Here is a 21,533-nt window from a genome sequence, read left to right on the forward strand (position 1 = left end):
GTGGAGAACATGGTCCACTCGGACTCAATATCTCCAGACTCCCTCGGGATCCGGTCGAAGCTCTGCCGGAGGTGGGAGTTGAAGATCTCTCTGACAGGGGGCTCGGCCAAACGTTCCCAACAGACCCTCACAGTACGTTTGGGTCTGCCGAGTCTGTCCAGCTTCCTCCCCCGCCATCGGATCCAACTCACCACCAGGTGGTGATCAGTTGACAGCTCCGCCCCTCTCTTCACCCGAGTGTCCAAGACATATGGCCGAAGGTCTGATGACACGACCACAAAGTCAATCATCGACCTCCGGCCAAGGGTGTCCTGGTGCCACGTGCACTGGTGGACACCCTTATGCTTGAACATGGTGTTCGTTATGGACAAACCGTGGTTAACACAGAAATCCAATAACAGAACACCGCTCGGATTCAGGTCAGGGGGGCCGTTCCTCCCAATCACGCCCCTCCAGGTGTCACTGTCACTGCCCACCTGAGCGTTGAAGTCCCCCAGTAGAACGACGGAGTCTCCAGTCGGAGCACTTTCCAGCACCCCTCCCAGAGACTCCAAGAAGGCCTGGTAGTCCGCACTGCCGTTCGTCCCGTAGGCACAAACGACAGTGAGAGACCTATCCCCGACTCGAAGGCGCAGGGAAGCGACCCTCTCGTTCACCGGGGTAAACTCCAACACATGGCGGCTGAGCTGGGGGGCTATTAGCAAACCCACTCCAGCCCTCCGCCTCTCACCATGGGCAACTCCAGAGTGGTAGAGAGTCCAGCCTCTCTCAAGAAGTGTGGTTCCAGAGCCCAAGCTGTGCGTTGAGGTGAGCCCGACTATCTCTAGTCGGTACCTCTCGACCTCCCGCACAAGCTCAGGCTCCTTCCCCGCCAACGAGGTGACATTCCACGTCCCTAAAGCCAGATTCCGTGTCCAGAGATCGGGTCGTTGGGGGTCTCGCCTTCGACTGTCGCCCGATCCTCTATGCACCGACCCCTTACGCTCCCTCCTGCAGGTGGTGAGCCCACAGGAGGGTGGCCCCACGTCACTCCTTCGGGCTAAGCCCGGCCGGACCCCATGGGGGAAGCCCCGGCCACCAGGCGCTCGCATACGGGCCCCAACCCTGGGCCTGGCTCCAGGGTGGGGCCCCGGCTGCGCCATGCCGGGCGACGTCACGGTCCTTGATTTTAATTTTGCCATAAGGGGTTTTATGAACTGTTCTTAGTCTGGCCCGTCACCAAGGACCTGTTTGCCTTGGGAGACCCTACCAGGAGCATATAGCCCCAGACAACATAGCTCCCAGGATCATTCGGGTACTCAAACCTCTCCACCACGATAAGGTGACAGTTCAAGGAGAGGTGAAAACAAGTTATTTGCAAAATATAATTTACATCATAATAATATTATTTAGTCGTGTCAGCCACACTACCTTTAAAATATTTTTTTATTTGTCTGAGAAAAAATAAAATAATATATATATATATATATATATATATATATATATATATATATATATATATATATATATATAATTTTTCCATCCATTTATTTTTTACTTAAGTATTTTATCAGATTTTTTTTTTTTTTTTTTTTAAATTCTATTTGCTCAAAGAAATACAAAAATTATTATTGTTATTATTTGAAAAAGTTATTTCAGTGTAGTTTAGATTCCTTTCCAAATAATTCAAATAAGTTTAATTTAACACAATTTTTTCAGTAGTTTTTGAATCACTTTTCCAAAAATATTTACATCTTCATCGAATATTGTAATATTAGATATCAATATTAATAACAAAATAAGCTTATAATAATAATATTAAATTATTCTCACTTTAAATATGTAGTTTTTTTCTGTAATTTTTTTGTAGTAATTTAAAGTGTACTTTTTAAATCTATTTCACATCCTCTTTTCTTTTGCAGTAAGTGAAAAGCAGCTCCGAGAGAAGATCCAGCAGCTTCTGAAGGAGAAATCAGAAGCTGTTAACCAGATCTCCGAGCTGAAGGACATGGTAAACTTCACCGACTCGTCTCAGTGTTTTCAGGGAAGTCTGATGAATCTGATCCGGTGTCTCCTTGCAGATAAAAGAGCGTGAAGAACGGCTGAAAAACTCTGAGAAATCACTGAGTTCCAGTCAACATGAAATGAAAGCGCTGAAGGTGAATCAGAGCGGCAGGATTCATGCATCGGTCACGGTTCCCTCTCGATGCACATTGGTTTGACGTGGTTTGTTGTTTGTGTTGTGCTAGAACCGTCACCAAATGCTCCAGAGACAGTGGGAGCAGATGTGTGCCAGCATTTCACCGCTCAACCAGAATATAGCAGACACACAGGAAGAAAACGCTAATCTCAGGGAGAAGGTAAGATCAAGCTTCTTCCATTTGTTTTTTTGCCACTGATTTATCATCTCTCTGATTTTTCAATACCCTTTTTGTTTTTCTCTCAACCAAAGATTGTCAGAATGCACCAGAGAATCGAGAAATACCAGAAAACGCTGAAGAGCTTTGATGAGGAGCGTGCACAGGTCACTTCAGAGATCTCCATGTATTGTTTCTGTGGATATATGCTAATACGGGACAGTCTGTCAGCGGTTGTGGGCGGAGCTTGAGTAGTATGACATCATATTAGGGGATTAAAAAAAATAGTGATTGTAGGGAGCTTGTGTCCATTTAAGTTTTAAGTAAATAAAAAATATTGTGTGTATATATATATATATATATATATATATATATATATATATATATATATATATATATATATATATATATATATATATATATATATATGAGATGGTATAATTGATCACTTTAGCTGTTTTTAAATGATCCACAAAAATGTGAAAAGAAAATAATTTATTTTTTATTAAATTTGTTTCACTTATAGTTTGCTTTCTGAATAATAAAAATACTAAGACCTTTCAAAATAGATTTTAGCATCATTGAATATTAATTCTTAGCTAAATTGATAATTAATTATATAATTTATAAAATGTTTATATCATTGGATTTGTAGTTTTGTTTTCTATAAAAAGACCTAAATTCTTTTGTATTGTTATTTTAGTGTTATTTAAATGCTATAGTTTTTATAAATCAAAAAAAAAAAAAAAATTATGTACTTTCCATTTTAATTTTTGAAGTTATTTTATGTTGGTCAATTTTAGGAGTTTTAGTTTATGTACAGTACAGAGCAAAAGTTTGGAAACATTACTATTTTCAATGTTTTTGAAAGAAGTTTCTTCTGCTCATCAAGCCTGCATTTATTTGATCAAAAATACAGAAAAAACAGTAATATTGTGAAATATTATTACAACTTAAAATAATAGTTTTCTATTTGAATATACATTAAAACAATAATTTATTCCTGTGATGCGCAGCTGAATTTTCAGCATCATTCCTCCAGCTTCAGTGTCACATGTAACATCAGTCGATCACATGATCATTTAGAAATCATTCTAATATTCTGATTTATTATGAGTGTTGGAAACAGTTCTGCTGTCGAATATATTTGATGAAGAAAAGGTTTAAAAGAACTGCATTTATTAAAAATAAAAATAAAAAAATCTAATAATATTTATTCTAATAATATATTTTCTTTACTATCTTTACTTTTTATTAATTTAACACATCCTTGCTGAATAAAAGTATTGATTTTATTAAAAAAAAGAAAGAAAAAAATTACTGACCAGTATTGTATATTGTTATTACAAAATATTTATATTTTAAAAACATAGCTTCTTTTTTTTTTTTTTTTTTTTTTTTTTATTCATCAAAGTATCCTAAAAAAGTATCACGTTCTGAAAAAATATTAAGCAGCAGAACTGTTTTCAGCTTTGCATCACAGAAATAAATGATCATTTAAAGTATAATAAATGTAAAAACAATTATTTTAAATTGTAATAATATATCAAAATATAAAAAAAAAAATCTGTATTTTTGATCAAATAAATGCAGGCTTGATGAGCAGAAGAAACTTCTTTCAAAAACATAAAAAATAGTAATGTTTCCAAACTTTTGCTCTGTACTGTATATATATGTGTGTATATATTTGTATGCGTGTGTATAAAACACCTTAATTTATGAAAAAAAAATATATATATATATATATATCCCTGTTTTGAAAATGTATCTGAACATTTGAATTCATTCCCTCATGTCCTAAAGATAAAGAAAATAAATATTCAGCATCTCTCGGGGTTTGTTTTGCTTTAATAACAGGTCCATGTGCTCATGGATGAAGCCAGACTCAGAGAAGATGCCTTCAAGGCTCAGGTTCTGTCCTTCGAGAAGGAAAACGACGCTTTAAAAGAGAAGAAGAAATCTGTGAGTCCTGCGGTCAGAGCTGTGAATCTCACTCGAGCATCATCTGATGATATTTCTGTTCGGACAGCTCCTGCGTGATGCTGAAGACTGGCAGGAGAAGCACAGGAGACTGAGCGAGGAGATCCGCGTTTACCACACGTCCCAGAAAGAGCTGGAAGACTCTCTGGTGCACAGGGAGAAAGAGATCGACGTGAGTGAAGCTTGTTCCACTGGAGCTTCATTTACATTTCATCACAAATCACAGTGTGTTCTTTAAAATAGCATGACATCCCATGATCCTCTGGTGTCTAGGTTTTGTCCAGCTGTATTGCAGAGCTCAGTCGTCTGGGAGCTTGTGATCCTGCAGAACTACAGAAAGATGATGCTGGTAAGCACTATTTACATTTGTTGTCTGTTTTTGTATTTGCAGAAGCTCTCGTCTAGAGTAATGTGATCTGCCGAGAAAAGCAAAATCAGGAAATATCTGATGTGTGTATGTTTTACTGAGGAAATGTCTTCTGACATTCTCTGACTTTGGAACTAAAGCTAAAAACACTGTTATGTGGAATTATTTTGGATTTCAGTATAGATAATTTATTTTATTCAAAATTTCTTCATGATGCAAGAGGACCAATGTTTATAAAACCGTTGATTGTTTTGTTGCATGGCCTGTTCTATTATAGTTTTTCTTGTCATTTCTGCTGCAATAAAAAAAAAAGCAGTTTGCATGCACAATTTGGCCAGAAATTAGTTATTCATAATTTTAATAATAATAATTATTATTATTATTGTTGTTGTTGTAATTATTAATAAGCATAATTCTTATTTAAACGTTAAACAAAATGGGATATTATTTTATTATTAGTAGTAATAGTAATATTTTAATTAATTAATTTAATGCATTTAATATTTTAAATAATATATATATATTTTTAATAACTTAATTATATTATAAACAATATGATAAAAAGTTATTACTAATTACACAAAATAACATCGATTCTAATATTACAGTAAAATAAGGTATTTACAAAAAAAAAAAATTATTTTATGGTAGAATTGTAAACTTAATATCTTAATTTTCATGTTGAATGGTAGCAGATTTATTTTAGTTTAATATTTAATAAATTGCTCGTGAGTTTGGTTATATTGCGATCATTCGTGGTGCCCTACATGTGTTCAGTGAACATTAGCTCTATCGTTTTATTATTTTGCTACTGTTTTATACAAGCAATAAGCTTCTCGAGGCGTGAAGATGTTAGATTTAACATTCTCTGAACAACAAGCATCTGTTTTCTTTCAGAGAAGACGATGGACGGCATGAGACTGCGAATCAAACAGATGATGGACGTCTCCAGGGTACATGCGTCTGATTGTATTTGGAGGATAATCCAACACTCTTCTCATTTCTAATGCAGTTTCTGTTTGACAGATTAAAGTGACGCTCCGTGTCGTGGAAGACGAGAGGAATCGCTTCGTGGAAAGTCTCCTCGCCGAACAGAAAGCCAGACGGGATCTGGAGGGTATGAAGACTGCGGCTGTTCGCTCGAACACCTTCTGATCGGGTTCCTACCTCTTCATCTACTCATGCATTGTTTATTTTTGAATCTAGAGCGATATCAGAAGGCCATGCATGAACAGATGAATCTGCACAAGGAGAAAGCGCATCTGGAGAACCAGCTGAAGACCCTGCAGCAGAGGCTGGAGATCACCACTGAACTCTACCAGCAGAAAGAGCACGCACTGCAGCAGTGAGAGCTCACACTTCTTTACATCACAAACCCTTTACAAGTGCACGGATCAGATCATTAGTTCAGGGACTGCTGCAATAGAACAATTAGAAGTCCCTATTTTTAGTCGGAGTTTTATGAAATGAAACTGCACAGAAGGCATTCTGCTAAGTGTAGAAATTATTTCAATATAGATGCTTGCTTTTTCTGTAATTTATTCAAAATTTAAATAAGTTTTTTTTTTTGCACCAAGAGGACCAGCTATATATATATATTAGAGCCGGTACTTTAACGCGTTAATTGAGATTAATTAATTACACAAAAAATAACGCGTTAACTAAGATTAATTAATTACAGAAAAAAATTCCCGCATTTTTAATAACGTATTTTTGCACCGCGGAACGTTTCTCACTGGATTTGTTTCGGCGGACCGATTATACTGGAACACCAACTAGCGTTCGCATATCACCGCAGCAGCACATCGAGCCTCAAGTATCACCTCAACGCAAAACATATAGCAGCTAGCGTGGACTTTACACTTTATGTTGAACTATGTATTATTTTGTTGGTGCAACAGTTTATGTTGAACTCTTTAATGTTTTGGCCAAGGTTATTGAGAGTTGGACTTAGTATGTTATGGCCTCTGAAGCAACAGAGAGATGTTTTCTAATAGTCAGTGTTTCCAATGTTCTGAATGTAATTGACAGTATTGTGTTTTACTTAAAAAACACTTTACAGAAGGTTCCAGCACCTATAAGTTTCCTGAATTTCTGAAATGTACTATTTCTAAATTGTTTCTCAATATGCTATTGCTACACTTCATGGCAAAAATTGCACTGGTCTGCTAGACTTGGTTGAACAAAAATAAACAATATTTTGTTGCTTAAGCTTATGTATTCAGTCATTATTTAATGGTATACTATAAATCCATGTGAAAAAAATTACTTCTCACTGTTCTCAGGTCAAATATTTATATGCGATTAAAATGCGATTAATTTCGATTAATTAATTACAAAGCCTCTAATTAATTAGATTAATTTTTTTAATCGAGTCCCGGCCCTAATATATATGCATGGTTATGGAAATTTTCACACATTCTTCATCCTGCAGCCGATATTAAGTAATAGTTTATTTAATAGTTTATCCCCGTAATTAGACGGCTACAGCTAGAAAACAGGAGAAACAAGAAGAAGAAATAGATGATTAAATTCTGATCCGGCTGTCCAGGGTCACACAGATCTCACTGAAGTTGAATTTCAAACCTCAAGTGCAGTGTGTGTGTGTGTGTGTGTGTGTGTGTGTGTGTGTAGGAAGCTGACTCAGGAGGAGCTGGAGAGGCGTGAGAAGGAGACGAAGCTGTCGGAGGTGGACAGTAAAGCTCTTCTCTCAGACGAGGAGCTGAGGGCCTTGAAACAGAAGATGAAGGACATCGAGGAGGAGATGCAGCAGAACGAACGCTCTCTGAAAGCAGAGGTCAGAAACATTTACTGGACACGATCACCATGTTCTCATCTCATTCTCACCTCCACGTCTTTGCTTTCTAACAGGTGTCCATCCAGGAGAAGAAAGCCCATGAGAACTGGGTGAGAGAGCAATCACCATGATTTGTCTGGTGATAATATTGATATATTTACTGATGTATTATTCATAGCTACTTGTGTATGTCTTGTAGTTGAAAGCGCGCGCCTCTGAACGAACTCTGCTGGAGGAACGGAGAGAGTCGGCCGTCCTTCATCAGAAGTGAGTGTACTGTTCAAGTGCTTCGTATCAGTGCTGTTATTGAACGTGATGTTCCTGATGTTTGTGCTTTTGTAAAGGCTTGTGGAGTACAGAGATAAAATATCAGAGCTGGAGCAAAGTCTGTTCAAACTCAGCTCTGGAGCTCCAGAGCGTCACACACGCCGAGGTGAGGAGCTTGTGTCCTCTCGTGCACACACACACACACACACACACACACACATACACACACACACACACACACACACACACGAGCCACTTAACGACTGCAGCTGCTGCTGTCCACAGTTCATTTCACATGCTTTTGTCTTTGCATAATGTGCTGGTGTTGTTAACCAAAACTGTTAAAACATCCTTTTTGTTTTTATTAAAAATAAAAAAAAGTACTGAAATAACTGAAGCAAAAATAAATGAAAAAAACACAAACTTTTTTTTTTTAAATGAATGTAAACTGACAAATGACAATGACAAAATCATATTTTAGACACAGGCATTCATTCTTTGATAAATGCAATGTTATTTTGTTGCTAAAAAAATAATACAATTATTTTCATTAATTGAAATAAAGCACAAACTAAATTAAATATAAATATTAGATATAAAAAAATAGGTGACAAAATAACTCAAATGAAATAATCATTCATGCAAAATAGAAAAACTAACAAATTATGATGACAATTTCATTCAGTTTTGTATAATGCTATGTTGTTATTGTTTACTGAAAACAAAAAATCTTAATTAAAATAAAATGTAAATATTAGATGAAGAAAGTACTAAAATAATTTAAACTTAATAAAAAAAAAAACATTAATGATAAATAGAAAATTGTTATTGTTAACCAAAACTATTAACAATCATTTTCATTAGTTGAAAATATAATTTAAATAAAATATAATTATTAGATAAAAACGTAATAGCTAGATAGAAAAAGAATTTAAAAAATGGACAATGACAAAAGTATATTAAAAAATTACTAAAACTAAAATCAAAATGAAAGCAAATTAAAAAAATAACTACATTAGATGTTGACTAGGTGACTAAAATAACTCAAATGGATATAAAATCATTCATTCAAAATAGAAAAAAACTAACAAATAATGATGACAAATGTATTCAGTCTTGTAAAATCCCATGTTGTTATTGTTAACTAAAACTAAAAAACTTAATTAAAACAAAATGAAAATATTAGATGAAAAAATAACTGTGTGCTAAAATAACTAAAACTTAAAAAATTATTATTGTTTACCAAAACGATTAAAAATCGTTTTTATTAATTGAAAATAGAATTAAAATAAAAGATAAGATAATTATAAGTATAAACCGCATCAGTCCAAAAATACGTCATGACGAGGGAAAAAACATGTCACATTTATTTAGAACCAAGCACCAAGAGAAAACATTACCGTCTCCAGCCACGAGAGGGCGCTCTATGTGTTCAGTGTAGACTACAGGAGAACTGAGCAGCATAGAGCGCCCTCTAGCGGCTGGAGACGGTAATGTTTTCTCTGGATTAATGTCAAATTAATTTTGATAAATAAATTGCACCTGACTATAAGTCGCAGGACCAGCCAAACTATTAAAAGAAGTGAGACTTATAGTCCGGAAAATACGGTATATTTTTTTTCAACTGACAAATACAAAAGCATATTAACAAAAAAACTAAAACTAAAATTAAAATGAAAGTTAATAAAGTAATAATTAAATATGCAGTTTAAAAAAATACTCTTCAACATAAAGTTTTTTTTTTCTTACTTTTTTTCGTTTTGATAATTTTGGGAGGCTTGTCAGACTCGGCGACAGTAACCGAGGGGCGGAGCTCTGATGTGTCCGGTCGTGTCATTGGCTCGTATTGTGTCTGATTGTGCTGGTTTGATCTGAGCAGGTGATTCGTTCGGGCCGTCTCCTGTGAGTGGGGGGGCTCCCTCTCCTCCTCAAATGATAGAGGGTCCCGGACGCCCCCCCTCTGCACCTGCAGGGCGACGGGGCGAACCTTTCGGTGAGACATCAACTTTATCCTCTCCTGATGTGTTTGCTCCTGAGCTCCATCCTCTGATATCAGTATAAAATGACTGATAACAGCTCCTTAATAATCCCTTGTGATGTGTTCCAGGTCCACGACCCCTGTCTGACCCTCACGGACGCTTCTCAGACCTCGGACACCCGCTGTCATCCAGACCAGGTGTTTATGAGACCAGCCGTTATAAAGCAGCAAAGAAGGCTGCGCTATTTGATCAAAACTACAGTGAAAAATTCAAAATATTATTGCAATTTAAAATAACTGTTGTATATTGTATTGTAATTTATTTCTGTGATGCTCCGCTGTATTTTCAGCATCAATACTCCAGTCTTTAGATCTTTAGAAATCATTCTTATATGATGATATGCTTTATTTTTATGATTATTATCAATGTTGAAAACAGGGCTGCTTCATATTTGTGTGGAGACCATGATACATTTTGTCTTTCAGGATTCTTTGAATAGAAAGTTCAAAATAAAAGCATTATTTGAAATAGAAATATTTTGTAACATTATAAATGTCTTTATTGGCACTTTATTGATCAATTTAATGCATTTTTGTAAAATAAATAAATAAATAAATAAATTAATTATATATATATATATATATATAATTAATTTAAATAAAATAAAAAAATGAGATGTTATCGTACCAATTAACTAAAATAAGTACCGAAATAACAAAAACTTAAAAATAAATCAAAGCTAAATAGAAAAAATATACGAAAATATGACAATGGTGATTTTTTTTCATTTTAAATATAGCTGAAATCAAATATAAATGTAATAAAAAGCTTAAATGAAAATTTGAAAAGTGACTTCTAAACTAAAAATAAAGCAATTAAAAACATTAAAAAAAATTATTGTTTGATGAATAGAAAGTACAAAATAATAGAATTTATTTAAAAAATATTTTTTTTTATTTTTTTTTTATGTGGACTTTATCAGATATGGTTTGCATTGCACAGTTTAGGATCTACATCCGCTGTGGTTTTGTCTGTTTTTCAGACATGTTTCCTCCGATGACTTCGTCTCCCTGTGCACATGACGGACCGATGGTGAGGATCACACATGTCATGCTTTTCTCTTGAGATTTGAAGTACATTATGTCCAAATGTGAGCGAGGAGATCTCCAGTAAACGTCTGTCAGAAACAGTCATGCGTATCCAGATGTTGTTCTCCATTAAACAGCGCTGGGTGTGTGAGAGAGTTACAGCAACATGTACTTATACAAGTACATGAATGCCAAATAGTTTCAAGATTGATTGAAAGGAAACACAACAAGACTTAAGTGTAACAAGCACATGTTAAGTGTGTAAAATTGAATTGAGTGTAAAATGTAATTGCACAAATAATGCAGTTTCATCTCTGCATGTCTTGCAACATTTCAACTCATGCTTTTACACATTTTCATAACTTCTGACATTATTGTCTGCACAAGTTTACAGCATTTCAGCCGAATTCTGCCATAATAAAAGCTTGAGGCTTTGAAATGTGAAAAGCGTAAATAGTAAAAAAAAAATATATATATATATATATATTTTAATATATTATAAAAGCTTGAGTATGCATTAATAATGTATTTACCACATGAATATTGTAGTGTAAAATAAAAATATTTTTTACAGTACAGTTTTAATTTACAACGTTTCATTTTCTAATGTTAATTTATTAATTAAGCTTGAATATTCGAAAGTGAAGAACTTAAGACAAATATGTGACTCTGGAGCACAAAATCAGTCACTAAATTATTAGGATATTAAGTAAGGATTGTATTTCATTAATATATTTTTTATTTCTTATGGTAAATATATCAAAACGTAATTTATGATTAATAATATGCATTGCTAAGAACTTCATTTGAACAACTTTAAAGGTGATTTTCTCAATATTTAGATTTTTTTGCATCCTCAGATTCCAGATTTTCAAATAGTTGCATCTCAGACAAATATTGTGTGATCATAACAAACCATACATCGATGGAAAGATGATTTATCAGCTGTTAATACATCTCAATTTTTGGTTGTGAGGTCCAGGGGTCACATTATCAGCATTGCATCTTGTAGTGTAAAATACAACATTTCCATCAATCTTTATTTTATTTTACAAGTGTCAAGAATTATTATAATTATTATTAATAAAGCATGAAGCTTTGAAATTAGTATTGTAACCTTATATATTATCAAATTTTCTGATAATTTTTTAGTTATATTGAGTTATATATCGGTTAACAGGATTTTTTTTCATGAACCTGTAGTTCTGCATCTTCTCCTCCAGCTCTCCAAGTCTCAGAGTCAGGGATCCTTCTTGCCGTCTCCGGTTCCTCCACCAAAGTCGTACGGACCCCCAGTCGTGCCGCTCCCACCCATGATGATCCGACCTCCCAGTGACCTTCTCCCCGAGCCGCGCTTCAGACCTCCACCCTTGGACTCGTACGGCCCTCCTCCTCCCCTCGGCCCGTTTGGACCCGTACCTCCACCGTTTGGTAATCCTCATTACCTTTGAGTCTGCTTCTTGTAAGATTGGGAACATCGTACAGTACCATCGGAGCGCAAGATGATTCTGTGACACTAGATATGACACGGTGTTATTTATTTATATTAATGATTGTTTTAGTGCTGCACGATTATGACATAAAACATAATTGTCGATTATTTCCTAGAAATTGTGTTTATCGCAATTTACATTAAGCATTGTTTGATGCATGTGCTCGAGCTGAAAACACTGTAACTGAAAACCTTTTGATGTTGGCAATGCAATGTGAATTTAACCCTTTTGCACATAATATATGCATGCTTGCTTTATTTGTTTAATCCATATACAAAAAACTTCAATTTCACTGTTTCATCATCAGGACGAGGGCCACTGTTGGGATCGCTCCCCCCTCCTCCTCTCGGACCACGGGACGTCCCTCCAGAATTCTTCCCCCCTCGCCCCTTCCCCCCCGGAGCCGTGATCCCGCCTCTGTACGGTGGGCGTGGCTTCCCGGGACCCCCTCCGCTGACCCCCCAGCGCTCCAGAGACGGCGAGGGGAACGTCACACCAGCCGACGAGCCCCCAACACACACGTCCCATCAGAACGAGGAACCTTGACCCGAGAACCTGATTCTGTTCAGTATCTAACCATCAAGATCAGGTTTGGGTAGAAAAAACTAAAACAACAACACATTTGAGACAGAAATAATGAATGTTTTGATTTTATATCTCAGCAAACCTTTCCTATGGAAATAGTGTGATTTAATATGCATAACTCTTTTTTTTTTTTTGTGGTTAAATTATAATCTCTACTACTCGACCCAGTGCTGATGCATTCTGGGATGTCGAGCCGATATTCAGGCACGTCGTGAAGCCATTTCCTCATTCCTTTAATGTGAGAGGACTCTGAAGAGACTTTTCACTATTTTTGAACAACCATATTACCGTTCTTTTGATTCGTCTGCTAGCCTGTGTTTATTTTTTATTCGCCTCGTCTGTGTTTATTTTAACGTTTGATTCGTCGTGCATCTGCTCTAATGATTTCTTTTTCCTAGCGGAAAGGCACATTTGATGTCATATTGACAGAGTATTTCTACATTTCTTTCATTTCTTTGATTAACGCAAAAATTATTTTACAAGCAAGTGCCACACATTCATTGCAAAAGATTCACTGAATTGCAATAATTTAAAAATAATAATTTCATTCCCAGAAAACCTTCTTATTTTGATGTTCTCTTAAGTTTTTTCATGCAATGCTTTTGGAAACAGAAAATAGAAAAATGCTCCAATACTCAAAATCCATAATCTTATTTTGTTTTTATTTTTTCTTTGCATATATTTTTTTTTTGTTTTTTGAGTAAATTATTTTAGTAAGTGTGTTGAGAGGATGCATCATGTGCACGCAGTAAGAGGGAAGAAACGGTTTTAAAAATATGTGGCATTAAATAAAGCTTATTTTTCCTGTAGTTTTGATGAATGTGTTTTCTGGCAAATCCACCGTCATGCGTCTCAACATCTTTCAACAAGAACTCCCATGAGGAGCCAGCGATTTTGCTCTGGATTAATTAATACAGGACATTTGCTTTAAACAATTAATCATGCCAGTTTTTCCCTTAAAGAGGATTTAGATACTTATCACTTGCTGTGCTGAAAATCCTTTCCTTATGGTTTCCTGGTCAAATAGGATTATTATGCTATATTATCAGCAAGATCATTTGTCAACTTTGTATTATTTTGATTAGAACATTTATTTTTGGAACTGGATGATTGAAGGCCTGGTTGATCTGAGTTTATAGACAGTTTTTGATAGAAAAAAAGCATTACGTGTGCATAATTTTGGCAATGTTCAGTCAGAAACTGAAGAGCATGAGCTCAAATCAATCTATTATCAGTCAGTTCCTAAATGAAATACAAAACCTGTGCTAATTAAAAGAAGACAAGACAATATCTGTTAATATGTGTCCCTGAAGCACAAATCAGTCTTTTTAAACTTTATTTTTGATTCATAATATGCATTGTTAAGAACTCATTTGGACTATTTTAATTGGTGATTTTCTCAGTATTTAGATTTTTTTTTTTTTTTTTTTGCTTCCTCAGATTCAAGATATTTAAATAGTTGAATCTCAGCCAAATATTATCAGATCCTACCAAACAATACATCAATGAAAAGATTAATTATGCTTTCAGATGATTCAATTTTAAGACTGGTTTTGTGTTCCAGGGTCACATATAGTATAACAATACATTTATAAGCCTTTTCTGATGGGTCATTTTTGACCTGGAACACCGCTAGTGTAAAAAGGTACAAAAATTATAATTTTTGTTGGCAAGTTGTGATACCCTGTGTGAGAAAAGTCGATAAGTTGTAGTCTAGTTAATTTTAGTAACATTAACTATAGCATCCCACCAGAATAAGACATGCTTAAAAATATCTGAATGTGGTTTGCTTTAGATACGAAAAACTTTTAGCTCTATTTTTACATTTTAGTATCTATTTTAAAATGTGCATGGTTTAAAATGTTAAAATAAATAGAAGTCGTGTTGCAAATGTTCTAAGAAAACATTTTATCTAATGCAATTAAACGTGCACTTGTTTTAAGTGTTTGCATACTTTAGGAACCTTGCGTCTCATTGTCTTTAAACAGCAATCTGGCTCACATGGGATTTCACTCGGGACTAATGATGCACTTCCTATAAATCCAAGAAATTCCAGCCAATTAATCAAGCAGAGATTGCCTGCGTGTTCTCATTATGTCGTATATGTATTTCAGACTGGAGTGTATTTATAAAATGTTCATGATTCAAGCAGCATCGTCATTTATTAGAAATGAGACATTCAATAAAGCTGTGTATTAATACACACCAATGATAGGTAACGTCCATCAAAACATGATGTATAAAGTCTTCAAAAAAAAAAAAAAATGCAATACTTTTTAACCATTTAGTTGATTCCAAGACTCCAACATTGACATCACATTAAACTAAACAGCTCGATGTGGGAAACATCTCCATTAATGTTTTCCTTTTTTGGTAAATTCCTGGTAAAAGTTATCCTCGCTAGTGACAACCTTGTGAAATCTTTTAGTAAACTTGGTTAACACTGTTTGAGAAACTAATCCAGAAGTAAGTCATTTCCTCAATACTAACTTCATATGATTAAAATCTGTAAATATGAAATTAAATGACCATATATGGTCATATGTTCATATTTACTAGCTTTTCTGATTCATTTGTGAACCTGGAGCACAAAAGCGTATATTTAGCTTCATACATATGAAAGCTGAATAAATTATCTTTCCATTTATGTATTGTTTGTTACAATCGAGCAATATTTAGCCAAGATGCAACTATTTGAAAATCTGAAATCTGAGGATAAAAAAAAAACATCTTTAAAGTTGTTCAAATGAAGTTCTTAGCAATGCATATTACTAATCAAAAATTATTTTTTGATATATTTACAGTAGAAAACTTACAAAATATCTTCATGGAACATGATTTTTACTTAATATCCTAATGATTTTTAGCATAAAAGGAAAATCTATCATTTTGACCCATACAATGTTTATTTTTTTTGGCTATTGCTACAAATATACCCCAGAGACTCCAGACTGCTTTTGTGCTGCAGGGTCACATTTAATTAAACTTCTGAGTGATCTATTAAAGTGTACTGCAAAGTCATTAGGATTAGAGTATTATAGAATAATATTAACATTGCTGTGGAAAAAATAAATGATAGAAATCTCAAAAACCAACTTGGTTTTACATTCGAGATGTTTAGTGTTATTATGTAGGTAGCATTAAAAGCAATAAACATTTATAAAGGTATAGTTCATTCAAATGTTATTAACTCACCCTCATAGGACTCCAAATTTGTAAACCGTTTCCCCCCAGTATGCATAAACAAAATCAAACCAAAGATATAATATGTTCACATTCGATTGATTTTAAGAATTAACAAATCATAATCAAACAAATACTGGAGGTTTCCACTGAATAACAGTTTGATATTAAATCTGCAATGCTTTTTGTATGGCTTGAGTAAAAGTAGAATATAAAATTGATTGTTTTTAGGATGCTTAATGGTGCTTTTGCTTTTTTCAGACTATAAAATGAAATTTCATGAAAAGTAGACTTTCAAAAATAATAACCGCATACAGGTTTGGAAGATGAGGGCGAGCGGTTTCTTTAATGCAATAAAAATAACCAAAGGAGAGCTGTGTTATATCCAACTCATATCCATCCGTTTCCATCAGAACTCCATTTGTACACGATTCAGTTTTTTTCTCGAATGAAGCACCATGGAGAAATCAGGCTGTGTGCTAAACTTCAGACCGGAGATATGAAGAAAAGCATCTGATATTGCAAGGAATGTGTGAGAGGCAATGCACCAAACGTTTCTGAGAAATATAATACAAGAGCTGTCCGACAGATCTTGGTTTAGTCTTTGTGCAAAGTCTGGTTGAGGTGCAGGTAAAGTGGTTTCTTTGTCAGGAGGTTGAGTTTTTTCCTCTTGAAGTCCGTCGGTTTCTTGTACCTAAAATCAGATTAATATGCAATACATAAATACGATGAAAGAATGAATTTAGGAGATGCAAGCATCTCTGAAGAACTCTGCTACTCACAGCTCTATAACAATGGGACCTGGTTTGATTTCATCCATTTCCATGAAGGCAAAACACTTAGTGCTTGTGAATCTTTTCTTGGGTTTATAGTGTTTGAATTCGAAGAAAATAGCTGTGCCTGCAAAAGAGGCAAACGCAAAAATTAACAACTGGAGTATATTTCATACACCATCTCTTGAGTCGTAATGCAAGATTAGGATGAGTTTGTTTTTTCGTCAGATTTGGAGAAATGTAGCATTGCATCTGACTGCGAGTGAATGGGTGCCGTCAGAATGAGATGCCAAACAGCTGATAAAAACATCACAATAATCAACAGTCCATCAAATAACATCTGGAGAAGATGAAAGATTAAACAAATCCAGCATTAAGACGTTTTTAACTTTAAACTTCTGACGGCACCCATTCACTTGCAGTGAGCAAGTGACGCAATGCTACATTTCTTCAAATCTGATGAAGAAACGAACTCATCTAGATCACAGATGGAGCAAATTTTCATTATTGGGTTCAATAATCCATTAAGAGCAAAGTGAGACCTTTTGGTAGTTTTTCTACATGTTTCTGAATTTCCACGTCCACGCTGAAATGAATATACGTGTCCTCCTTCCGCGTGGCCACTGGCGTTTCCTGAACCGGGTTCAAGTCTATACCGTTCACATCTGGAGGGTGAAAAGATTGAAATGTAAGAAAAATGTGAAGACAGATCTGATGTGACGATAAAGAGGGCTACGGAGATCTACCTTTCACACTGACGGTAATGTACGGGTCAATGCACTGTCCTGCGTCCTGCAGACCGATCTTCTCTATCGTCAGCGTAAGCAAAGTCATTCCAGGCTCTGAGGGCAACCGTGGCAAAAGCTTACCTGTCAAAGACGTCAAACTTTCATTAAAACTGTGAAAAAGTAAGAATTTGGTTGCTTACTGATAAAAAGAAATGCATCAGTTTCTCTGAAAGTGGATTTCACTTTTGTAAGTTCATCTACTGTTTACTTATATCACATTTAATATTGCCATTACAGAGCTTGGGTTAGTACTGGTAAACTAAAACCAAAAAAATTATATTTTCTTACTCAGTATTTTTGTCTTGTTTTACAGTGCAAAAATCTATAAACAAACAATTCGTTTTCTGAAAAAAAAAAAAATTGCTTAAAATATAAAGGAAAAATATTGGCATTGGGGTAAAAAAAAAAAATATTTAAAAGAGAAAAAAATATTTTTCTTGCCCCATTGGCAAATATTTTTTCTCATTAAAAAAAAAAAAAATAATAATAAAAATAAATAAAATAAACTTAACGTCCTAAGTCATTTGGCTTCTCATATAAATGTGTTGATTTAAAAATCAGAAAATAATTTTTTTGCAGAGCATTACTTAAATATCACCAGAAACAATGTTATTTCAGCCATTTTCCAAGGCAATATTTCTCATTTTTATTGAAGTCATACAACAAAACAAACAAACATTAAACTATATGTACATATTTAAAAAATAAAAAAATAACAAAAATGAAAACTATAACTAAAATTAAAATGAAGTATATCAATGATACTAAAATAACACTGAACAAAACCTAGACTTTGATCATTTCTGAAGAAAATGAGAGTGTTATTTGCCTGATTTTTATTAATAAAGTTGAAAAATCATATTTAAGGCTGATCATATCCATAACAAGACGTGCATCAAAGTAAGTCCTTCGTGCACTATGTAGTGAATGACCTGGAACCCTTGAAGGGAATGATGGAGTTGAACCTGCACCAGTCCCGGCGTCCAGCTCCTCCTCCAGCTCCAGGTTCTCCTCTTCACCCGGCGCGAGAATCCTCCTAAAACACCCAGAATCAGATCAATCAGCAGCGGAAATAACAAACGTGAAACAACAAGAGGTTCTACTGGAACAAAGTATCTTTAAAAGTGTCAGATGTAACACTGTGCATATAATCATTCATAATAGCGTAATCTTATAAATGGAACGCTGGTCGACCAATCAGCATCCAGGACCGGAACTATCTGTTCTATAAATAAACATCAAAGAAATACCTCAAAGGCACTGGTTGGACATCAAAAGGGAAACCTTTGTTGTAAGTCAGAATGTTCTTAATAACTGTGGAGAAATAGAAGTGATAGATTTTTTTATTGGAACAGTTTACTGAACCTTTGGACTAAATATAAACAAGTTTGAATGTGTGTTTTTGTCTTGTATCATTTGTGATACATCAGGCTTTTATGACTCGTATAGTGAGAATGTTTCAATTCCAAAAAGGGTTATCTTGGCCCTAAATATAACAAACGCAGGCTTTATAGGGTTAAAATCATTCATATCCACATATATGATGTACATACTGGGCTCCAGTTTTTTCAAGTCTTCTAACTTGAACTCCTCTTGAGATTGTGTGCACTGCCGAAGAAAACCAGCAGAATCACAGTTACAGCATTGAGAATTGTTCTCAACAATCATGGAAATAGATTTTAATGTTTTCTGAAGGAGCTGTAAGTGATTAACCTATTTCATAATAATACTAACATGTAAGGACGCACTTCGCATTTCAAGGCATGTTGCAAACTTTCCAAGAGTTTTCTGGAAAATAAATGAAAGAAATAGTGTATATTAATATCGTTAGATAACAGAGGAAGAAAAAGACCAAACATTTAAATAATTAATATCATTTGAAATATTTTAACATCAATTCTGAAAAAAAGAAAAAAAAAGATTGACAGCTGTCATCATCTCTGGGAAACACACACCTTCTGCTCCTCTGTGAAATCATGTGAGTTTGAAGACTGCACTTCTTTCTGAAGTTGCCTCGCGAGTCTGAAGAAACATCACAAAAACTGGTTACAAACCACTGAATGTCTTTTTCATTTCTACAAGGAAATACTAAATATATTGTACATGGATCATGATGAGGCAATAAACCACACCACAAGACTTCAATCTGAAGAATTAAAACAACATAAAAACTTTGTTTACAGACACATTTGCCATCCAGCTAAGAGATGAATTATACTGTAAGTGATTAAGTCAGTGTCTTTATGGACATTACTGCAGTTGTTGACACTTTAAAAGCACAGCAAATCCATGCATGGAATGCAAAAGTAGAGAGTGAAGAACGGAGTTGTGTCTTACTGACCTAGATGGCACGAGTTCAGACTGAGACTGGAGGGTGTGGCGCGCGACGTAATGCAAACAGGCTGTCAACCACTCAACGCTTACTTATTTACTCACCGCATCTTGTGCATCACATTGAACAATGCAAGAACACGCGCATCTGTTTTTAAATTCCAACTTTGTGTAATTGCAATGCATCACTTGTCATTTAAGTTCTATGTGTATTGCTTTTAGAAAAAAAAATGAGCTCCTCGTTTTTTAACCAGCTCTGGTCGCCAAATATCTTTGCTTATTTTGAACACATACATAACTTACATCTGATACTCATCGATGGCTTCCACCAGCTGCCCCCACGAATCAAAGTCAGTGCCCTTTTTAAAATTCGCATGCCATTTCTGGACGGTTTTGGTGACATCTGACATCTTCTCCGGTTAAAGTTACGCGAAAGCTCCGGGATCTGACATCGCTGGGGAAGTTTATTCTTCAGCGCCGCATTGCTGCGCACCGCCGGGAAACGCAGTGGGCTCCGGATGCTCCAGTGGCACCGCCACACACCGACACAGGCCTGACGCGAGTGCAACCGGACTATCTGCGACTGCGCCGGAAGATAAGTTTTCAAAATAAAAGTCCCAATATGCGCTCAAGAATAAAGAAGACGTGAGTAACCTTATAAGAATTCAAGAGAACGCGGAATATAAATAACATTTTCTTGTATCAGTAATAATGTGTGATTATTCACATCCAATGATACTTGTATCACACTGATCATTACTAGCACTTCCAATCCTTTAATGAAACAACTACATAAATAAATCCTGTGGTGTAATTTACATTTTAAAACTATTTATATATAGCTAATTAAGTATAATAATAAGATATTTAATTTCAGCTAGATGTCAAGGCAATATTTCTCTTTTTTATTTTGTTTGAAGTAAATAAACAAAAAAAAAATAAAACTACATGGAAGCATAAAAAAAGAAAAACTAATAAAAACGACAAAATTTTAACTAAATCGAAAAGCTGTTTAATAATAATAAAAAAACATTAAAAATTTACACTTTCTCTAATAATGTATTAATGTATATCTCTACATTAGGTTGCAAGCTCTAATGTAAGTGAATTGGCTGATTTGTGGATATAATGTTTTTTTACTCTCTCTTTTTTCATTCTGGATTATGTAAATCGTATATATATATATATATATATATATATATATATATATATATATATATATATATATATATATATATATATATATATATACACATATATATATATATATATATATATATATACACACACACACACATATATATATATATATATATATACATATATATATATATATATATATATATATATATATATATATATATATATATATATATATATATATATATATATATATATATATATATATATACATATATATATATATATATATATATATATATATATATATATATATATATATATATATTTAGACAAACTGTACTCACGTGCACAAATGATTTTATTGCACATTCAATTATAAACCTTTTTTTTTACATAAATAAACAAAACTGATCTTGCACAAAC

General features: G+C 34.4%; 2 protein-coding genes across 3 annotated transcripts in view; one reads left to right on the plus strand and one right to left on the minus strand.

Moving 5' to 3' along the window:
• The window catches only part of LOC113068525 (transport and Golgi organization protein 1 homolog), a 29,261-nt gene extending 15,560 nt beyond the window's left edge, over positions 1-13,701 (plus strand). Inside the window, exons 9-27 of the mRNA XM_026241258.1 lie at positions 1,902-1,990; positions 2,061-2,138; positions 2,229-2,339; positions 2,432-2,503; positions 4,194-4,298; positions 4,366-4,488; positions 4,590-4,665; positions 5,581-5,636; positions 5,710-5,800; positions 5,890-6,028; positions 7,318-7,480; positions 7,555-7,590; positions 7,680-7,747; positions 7,825-7,913; positions 9,627-9,740; positions 9,855-9,923; positions 10,769-10,818; positions 12,038-12,245; positions 12,615-13,701. Coding sequence (XP_026097043.1) covers positions 1,902-1,990; positions 2,061-2,138; positions 2,229-2,339; positions 2,432-2,503; positions 4,194-4,298; positions 4,366-4,488; positions 4,590-4,665; positions 5,581-5,636; positions 5,710-5,800; positions 5,890-6,028; positions 7,318-7,480; positions 7,555-7,590; positions 7,680-7,747; positions 7,825-7,913; positions 9,627-9,740; positions 9,855-9,923; positions 10,769-10,818; positions 12,038-12,245; positions 12,615-12,853 — 1,976 coding nt within the window. The 3' untranslated portion in view covers positions 12,854-13,701. The remainder of the gene's footprint in view (positions 1-1,901; positions 1,991-2,060; positions 2,139-2,228; positions 2,340-2,431; positions 2,504-4,193; positions 4,299-4,365; positions 4,489-4,589; positions 4,666-5,580; positions 5,637-5,709; positions 5,801-5,889; positions 6,029-7,317; positions 7,481-7,554; positions 7,591-7,679; positions 7,748-7,824; positions 7,914-9,626; positions 9,741-9,854; positions 9,924-10,768; positions 10,819-12,037; positions 12,246-12,614) is intronic.
• Positions 13,702-16,402: 2,701 nt separating this feature from the next.
• On the minus strand, positions 16,403-20,560 carry LOC113068526 (axin interactor, dorsalization-associated protein-like). 2 transcript variants are annotated; one of them, XM_026241260.1, is made up of 10 exons: positions 20,271-20,560; positions 19,592-19,658; positions 19,371-19,424; positions 19,190-19,244; positions 18,887-18,950; positions 18,602-18,672; positions 17,595-17,717; positions 17,391-17,513; positions 16,858-16,975; positions 16,403-16,769 (listed from the first exon to the last, which is right to left on the minus strand). In XM_026241260.1, exons 1-10 carry the CDS (start codon positions 20,375-20,377, stop codon positions 16,673-16,675), a joined length of 879 nt encoding a protein of 292 aa, XP_026097045.1. In that variant the 5' UTR covers positions 20,378-20,560; the 3' UTR covers positions 16,403-16,672. The 2 variants fall into 2 exon arrangements, with proteins under 2 accessions (XP_026097045.1, XP_026097044.1); XM_026241259.1 differs by having other exon boundaries at positions 18,569-18,672; positions 20,271-20,558.
• Positions 20,561-21,533: the final 973 nt, after the last annotated feature.

This window comes from Carassius auratus, linkage group LG45M (assembly GCF_003368295.1).
Source record: "Carassius auratus strain Wakin linkage group LG45M, ASM336829v1, whole genome shotgun sequence".
NCBI lineage: Eukaryota > Metazoa > Chordata > Actinopteri > Cypriniformes > Cyprinidae > Carassius > Carassius auratus.

Bases quoted from the DNA above. Each gene is read 5' to 3' on its own strand.
- LOC113068526 (XM_026241259.1), bottom strand. From the start codon at position 20,377: ATGTCAGATGTCACCAAAACCGTCCAGAAATGGCATGCGAATTTTAAA. The intron at 18,951-19,189 runs GTATGTACATCA...ATTTCTCCACAG, and splicing joins CTTGAAAAAACTGGAGCCCA to TTATTAAGAACATTCTGACT. The intron at 17,718-18,568 runs GTCATTCACTAC...CGTCTTTGACAG, and splicing joins ATTCCCTTCAAGGGTTCCAG to GTAAGCTTTTGCCACGGTTG.